This window comes from Talpa occidentalis, unplaced genomic scaffold (assembly GCF_014898055.3).
Source record: "Talpa occidentalis isolate TD23 unplaced genomic scaffold, MPIMG_talOcc4v2.1 talOcc4.5, whole genome shotgun sequence".
Taxonomy (NCBI): domain Eukaryota; kingdom Metazoa; phylum Chordata; class Mammalia; order Eulipotyphla; family Talpidae; genus Talpa; species Talpa occidentalis.
The window spans coordinates 68,068,574-68,076,489 of record NW_023604861.1 but is presented as its reverse complement, the minus strand read 5'-3'; the positions used below and the strand labels follow the sequence as shown (position 1 = coordinate 68,076,489).

At 35.7% G+C, this 7,916-nt stretch overlaps 1 protein-coding gene across 1 annotated transcript in view; it reads left to right on the top strand.

The window, feature by feature from the left end:
• Nucleotides 1–7,351, top strand: part of LOC129144651 (sulfotransferase 1C4-like) — a 26,868-nt gene extending 19,517 nt beyond the window's left edge. Inside the window, exons 3-5 of the mRNA XM_054687740.1 lie at nt 4,691–4,698; nt 4,831–5,011; nt 6,036–7,351. Coding sequence (XP_054543715.1) covers nt 4,691–4,698; nt 4,831–5,011; nt 6,036–6,148 — 302 coding nt within the window. The 3' untranslated portion in view covers nt 6,149–7,351. The remainder of the gene's footprint in view (nt 1–4,690; nt 4,699–4,830; nt 5,012–6,035) is intronic.
• The last annotated feature ends 565 nt before the right edge of the window (nt 7,352–7,916 follow it).

The following is a 7,916-nucleotide window of genomic DNA, read 5'->3' as shown; positions in this document are numbered from 1 at the left end:
AAAGATAAAAATAGGGCCTCCCTGGTGGCACAGCGGTTGAGTGCTGGGCTGTGAAGCTGCCCGCAGCCTCTGCGGTGTCAGTTTTATCCCTGGCCGCCAGCAAGAGTCCCACATGGCATGTAGACCTCTCCTGTCATGCCTGCTGCTCCCCTCAGAAGTGTATTTCATTGGTTTGACTGTTCTGTTCCCCGCTCTGGCTCTGGTGAATTCTCTCACCTTCCTGCACTTCTGACTATACCCAGTGCTTGCATAAATAAATAAATCCTTTAAAAAAAAAAAAGATAAAAATAGCCTCAAAGTTAAAGGATGGAAAACAATCCTACAAGCAAATGGACCAAAAAAGAAGGCAGGAACAGCTATACTTATATCAGATAAAACAGATTTCAAACTCTAAAAGTTAAAAAGAGACACCAACGATTACTATATATAATGAAGGGGACAATACCTCAAGAAGAAATAACACTCCTTGACATATACTCACCAAATGAAGGAGCACCAAAATATATCAGACAACTATTATCATCTCTGAAAACAGACATCAGAGAAAACACATATGTAGTAGAAGACTTCAACATACCACCATCAACAATGGATAGATCCAATGAGACAAAAAATAAGTAAGGACACTAAAGCTCTAAATAAGGATCTAGAGCTCATGGGCTTAACAGACATCTATAGAACACTAAACCCAAAAAATCTGAGTACACATTTTTCTCAGGCACACACAGATCATTCTCCAGGATCGATCACATACTGGGACACAAGACAAACATCAACAGATACACCAAGACTGAAATCATACCAACCATCTTCTCTGACCATGAAGGCATCAAACTAGAAATAAACCATAAAAAGAAGGCAAGGAACTCTCCTAATTCATGGAGATTGAAACCCACCCTACTGGAAGACCACTGGACTAATGAAGAGATCAAAGAAGAAATTAAAAAATACTTTGAGTTGAATGACAAGGAGGACACCAATTTCCTAAATGTATGGGACGCAGCAGAAGCAGTAAAAAGAGGAAAATATATAGCAATACTGGATCACATCAACAAACAAGAAAGAACTCAAAGAAACAACCTAATCTCACAGCTCTAAGAACTAGAAAAAGAACAACCAAAAATCCCCAAAACCAGTAGAAGAAAAGAAATAATAAAAACCAAAGCAGAAATAAATGAAATTGAAACTAAAAAAATAAAAGATCAATGAAACTAAAAGTTGGTTCTTCGAAAAAATAAATAAAATAGACAAACCCCTAGCCAGGCTCACAAAGGAAAAACAGGAGAAAGCACAAATAAACAGGATCATAAATGAAAGAGGAGAAATCACAACAAACACAGCAGAAATCAAAAGAATAATCAGAAACTACTGTGAATAGTTATATGCAAACAAGCTCAACAATCTAGAAGAGAGGGACAAATTCCTAAAACTCTACAATCACCCAAAGCTAGATAAAGAAGAAATAGAACAACCAAACAGATCAATTACAAGCAGTGAAATTGAAATGGTCATGAAAATCCTCCTCAAAAACAAAAGCCCAGAACCAGATGGATTTACAAATGAATTCTACCAAACATTCAGAAACGAATTAGTGCCTTAGTTCACAACTCTTTCAAAAAAATGAAAACGAAGGGATAATACTAAACACATTCTATGAAGCCAACATTACACTAATACTAAAACCAAACAAGGACAACACAAAAAAAGAAAACTTCAGGCCAATCTCTCTAACGAACATGGATGCAAAAATCCTCAATAATATTTTAGCTATCAGAATCCAACAATGTATCCATAACATAATTCACCACAACCAAGTAGGATTCATTCCAGGGACACAAGGATGGTTCAACATCTGAAAATCAATCAATGTAATCCAATACATCAACAAAAACAAATATAAAAATGATATGATAATATCAGTAGATGCTGAGAAAGCTTTCGACAAAGCACAACACCCATGTATGACAAAGGCCCTTGAAATCCTTGGGATGCAAGGAACATACCTCAACATCATAAAGGCCATATATGACAAGCCCAAAACCAGTATCATTCTCAATGGTGAAAAGCTGAAAGCATTTCCATTAAGATCTGGAACAAGAAGGATGTCCACTCTCACCACTGCTTTTCAATATAATATGGAAGTCCTAGCCAGAGCAATAAGACAAGAGAAAAACATATAAGAAATCCAAATAGGGAAGGAAGAAGTCAAAATATCACTATTCGCAGATGATATGATAATATACATAGAGAACCCCAAAAACTCCATCAAAAAACTAATTCAACTAATCAATCAGTTTAGTAAAGTGGCAGGATATAAAATCAACAGGCAAAAATCAGTAGCCTTCCTACTCACAAACAATAAATCTGAAGAAGAAGAAATCAAGAAAACCATCCCTTTTATTATTGAAACAAAAAAAATCAAATACTTCTGAATAAACCTAACAAAAGAGGTAAAGGACCTATACAAAGAAAACTACAAAACACTGTTAAAAGAAATAGAAGACACAAAGAAATGGAAAGACGTTCCCTACTCATGGATGGAAGAATTAACATTATCAAAATGGCCATCCTACCAAAAGAAATTTACAGATTCAATGCTATTCCAATAAAAATTTCAATGACATTCTTCAAAGAAATAGAACAAATATTGATGACATTCATATGGAGCCACCCAAAACCCCGAATAGCCAAAGCTCTCCTGAAAAAAAAAGAAGGGAATGGAGGCATCACTCTCCCAGATTTCAAATTATACTACAGAGCCATAATAATCAAAACTGTGTGGTATTGGAACAAGAACAGACACACAGACCAATGGAACTGAATGGAAAATCCAGAAATAAACCCACAGATTTATGGTCAACTAATCTTTCACAAAAAAGCAAAGAATATGCACTGGAATAAAGAAAGTTTTTCAATAAATGGTGCTGGGAAAACTGGGTCACTACATGAAAAAGAATGAAGTTTGATTACTACCTCACACCATGCACAAAAACCAACTCAAAATGGATTAAAGAACTAGACATAAGGCCTGAACCCATAAAATACATAGAAGGAAATATAGGCAAAACACTTCATGACATTCTCTTCAAAAACATCTTTACAGACACATCACCCAAAGCAGTGATAGTGAAAGAAAGGATAAACAGCTGGGATTACATCAAATTAAAGAGCTTCTGTACAGCAAAAGAGACAGTAACCAAAACAGACACCCCACTGACTGGGAGAAAATTTTTGCACACAACACTAATGATAAAGGACTAATCACAAAAATCTGCAAGGAGCTGATGAGACTCAACAAAAACAAAGTAAACAATCTGGTCAAAAAATGGGCAGAAGAGCTAAAATGAAACTTCTCCAAAGAGGAAATGCAAATGGCCAACAGGCATATGAAAAAATGTTAAGCATCACTTATAATCAGGGAAATTCAAATCAAAACTATAATGAGATACCATTTTACACCAGTGAGAATGGCACATATTAAAAAAACTAGCCACAACAAATGTTGGCGAGGATGTGGAGAAAAAGGAACTCTCTTGCACTGTTGGTGGGAGTGCAAAATGGTCCAGCCACTATGGAAAGCTGTGTGGAGATTCCTCAACCTGCTAAAGTTGGATCTTCCATATGATCCAGCAATTCCACTCCTAGGTATTTACCCAAAGGACACAGAATCATTAATTCAAAAGGGCACCTGCATCCCTATGTTTATAGCAGCACTATTTAGAATAGATAAGCTATGGAAACAACCCAAATGCCCAAAAATAGATGACTGGATCAAGAAGATGTGGTACATATACACAGTGGAATATTACTCAGCAATCAAAAAAGATAAACTCATGCAATTTGCAGCAACAGGGATGGAGCTGGAAGGGATCATGCTCAGCGAAATAAGCCAGAAAGAAAAAGAAAAATACCGGATGGTCTCACTCATAGCAGGAATTTAGAAAACCTAAATAAGGGACCAGGAAAAAGACTAATCATAATAAAGTGAAAATCAAAATCAACAAGCAACTATAAACCAGAGACACACTGCAGGGGTCAGGGGAGAAGGAATTAGGGTCAAAATAAGGGACAGTCTCCTTTTAATCAGGTCTTAAATTTTTTGTCCCAATGCTTCTGCAATGTCAGTAGTCATGGACTCTCCCTGCTAAGACATTTAGCTGACCAAGACATAAGTAACTTCAACAGGACAAAATTCTTGACATAGTCCCTTAGTGAGATGTTCTTCACTCATGGCATGTCACTGTGATGAAACATGGAAAATGTTTCGTTAACACTGAAGCAGGAAGTTGCTAAGTCTGCTGCTTGGACTCTGCTGTTTGCTGGAGTGGAAAGTTCCTGTGTTTTGCTGCTTGTGCACAGTAGTAGCTATGGGCAAGAAGGGGTTACCTTGACCACCTTCCCAATCAATAAAGAAAATCTATGATGGATGGGGTAACAAGCTTCCTCATACAAACTGTATAAAACCTTACTGCTCCTGCAATTCAGGACTCAGACTTTTGGGAGCTATCCCACTGAGCCCACCAGTGTAATAATTAAATCTCTCTCCATTTCTGAGTGCTGTCTGATTTCTCTGGGAAATTGCCATAAGAACACTACTTAATGTTTCCATGTTAGAGAAGAAAAGCTTAATAATTCTAACTAATAATAAGAGGTCTATATGGGTAACCACATTAAAATGATTCATTTCCAGAAACTTGGGTACTTTTCAGGTAAGAATTTTTTTAATTTTAACTCATGATGTTACTGATTACTGTTATTAATTTTTCAGTATTCTTTCAAAACTAATTATTTTATATTAAATCTTCACTTTTATTTTGACTCTGATCATAGAACCCAAAGCATGAAATTCAGAAGCTGGCAGAATTTATTGGAAAGAAGCTAGATGACAAAGTACTAGATAAAATTGTTCATCACTCTTCATTTGATGTCATGAAGCAGAATCCAATGGCAAACTACTCATCGATTCCTACTGAAATCATGAACCACTCTGTTTCTCCATTTATGAGAAAAGGTTTTTATATTTTCTTTTGGTCATAATCATGAAAGAATTGTCCAATATCTCAGACCCTTGGGGAATTTTATAAGGCTAAGGAAAATAAGGCCTATAATGAATGATTCTGGGAAAAGGAATACATAAGAAAGCGCAGATGAAATGAAAACAGTACTTAGCCACAATTGAAAAATGAGGTTTGATGTCTAAGTCCAACCCCTATGCCCACTTTCCCTCTAGAGTTCTAAGATACATTAAATGTTAAATACTTAATGAGATAGTAATTATTAAAATAGTTAAGAATAATTAATATTAAATTACTATTTATCAATTTATAGGTTAAATTATTAATTAAATTATAAATTAAATTACATAAATAATTAATTCAGTTGGAGAAAAGAAGGTACTATGCTAGCAATTAATTTATTTATTCAAAAACCCTTACTGAATAGCTACTGTGTTCAAAGCACTGTTCTAGATAATATGCAGAGAAGTGAACAAAATACACAAAAATTTCTTCCTTCATGGAAACTATGTTCTAGCATAAACAAAATAAATAAGAATACACAAGATAATAGGTGATGGTAAGAGCTACAGAGTAAGAGAGACCTGGGAAAGGTAACAGGGATTGCAACTGGGAAATTTAGGACATCTTTTTTATTCCTCAGAAATGTGCCTTGAGCCTCCCAGAAACAGGCCCTTCGTGGTCTGCCCATAGCAGCGACGTTATAGTCATTAGCAACGACCATGCTTTGCTGTGTAAGAGGGCAGAAGAAAAAGACAAGAAAGCCCCTCAGGATTGCTGTTTTCATGCAGTTGCCTCATTTTCCCCATTAATGTCGTTCAGTTGGGTATCAAGCTATCCCTGTTAATCAGACAAGAAATCTTCCTTTCAGAATGAGAAAATGATGGGCTAACAAGAAAAATGTTTTGTTTAATACTGCCCCTTCTGGAAGGTAAAATAGATGTTATCGCAGAGAAATGGGAGACTAGCGAAATACAAATTCCTCCACCAGCTACTAACTCTCCCATACAACTCTTTCAGGAGCAGTTGGAGACTGGAAGAATCACTTCACTGTGGCTCAGAATGAGATATTTGATGAAGACTACAAGAAGAACATGGCTGACACCAGTCTAACTTTCTGCTTTCAATTCTAGTAAGAAAAGGAAGCATAAGTTTTTTAGTTTACTACCCAGTTTTTCAGTAATAATCATTAACAAGTGACCACTCAGACCACATAATCTTGGATTCAGGTTCTCATACTAAGTGTTTTTTCTGTTTGCTTTTGTCTACTCTAAAAAAAGTAATAAAGCTATTAGAAGTTGGGGGCAAAGTGGAGAGTGGGAGCTGGACAGCAAAGTGGAGGGAGAGACAAGAAATCCTTGCTAGTTACAAATTGTTAGTTATTCATGGCATCGTTGTTCATTACCATTATACTTATTTTTTATAATCGTGTTTGTTAGCATATTAAAAATGCTTCATTCCTCACATTAGACTATATTGAGGTTTTCAGATTAAGTGCTGATTCAAGGAAATATTTCAAGCAGTGCTAAATTGTGTAACTTGTGACTATTTCTCAAAAATGAAACAAAGTGACTTCATTTCTCTGTGAAACCCTTGAATTCACTTCAGGTTTAGTACTGTCATGGACCCATTCCCTTCACTCACCACCATCCACGTAATTATCTGGTCTTGCTCTCCCCATGCCAGCCACGGCTATGATTCAATCTAGCACTATGCCTTGACTTGCCTCCCTCCAGAGCCTTTACAATCAGATTTTAATCCATCTGCAATGTATGTCAGTTCTACCTGTATGAATTCTCATTTCTGTAGTCATTTTTCTTGTTCAGAAATCCTTTACCTCTTGCCTACACTAGTGCAAGCTTCCTAACTACTTTCTCTGTTTATCATACGTCTACCATAATTATTTTCTGAAAGCAAGACTGATTATATTTCTCTCTAGATCAAAATCCTTCAACAATTCTAAATTTACAGTGCTTGAAAGATAAATCTCTAGCTATTTAGCCATGAATTCAAAAGCACCTATAACCAATGATATGGTTGATCTCATCTTCCAAAGCACCTTTCCAGCTTGATTTCACTTTCCAACTATCATCACACTTCTGCAAATTCTGAGCTCTGATTTGAGGGTCGCTACTCTATTTTCACTTTGCCTCCACCTATAATCCCCTTTCCTTTCTTTCACCTATCCAAAATCATAACATGTTTCTATAACCAGCACAAGTTTTTCCATTCCTCCTGCAAACAATGTAACCTGAAGATACCCTCTGCTCTTCCGAAATCTTCTGCACTTGTTATAATTCTTTCATGATTAAAATTAAAGTATATTATGATCTCTCTTGTCTGTCAATATAGTCTTTTTTGTGGTTATATTAAAATTTTTTCTCCAAAGAGCATATAACATGATCAAAAATAAGTACCTGAAAGAATATACAGGTCAAGAAAATTTTTTAAAAAACTCATTTTTATATTCTAATTAGTCCTTATAATGGTTATCCTCTAGTGCCATATTGTCTAATACAATAGTTAGTTATTACATATGGCTATTTAACTTCATTAAAATTTTAAAAAATTCACTTTGTTCACACCAGCCAAATTTCAAGTGCTGAGTAGCCACAGATGGCTAGCTGCTATCACTTGGGCAATGCAGGTTAAAATGTTTCCATCATCAGAGAAAGTTCTAGTAAAAAGGACCTTTTATTTTTACAACAATCCCTTGACATAATATTATTATCATAGCGATAAAGCTAAAACTTTAGTTCAGAGAATGAGTAAGACACTCAAAAGGGAAATATTTCAATTGGCCACAGTTCCAATGGCTCCACAGCCTGGATTTTTACTGCTCAAAATGGGAACTTTCTGTTCCTATTCCTGCTACAATGTGACCATAAGTTTATATCATGA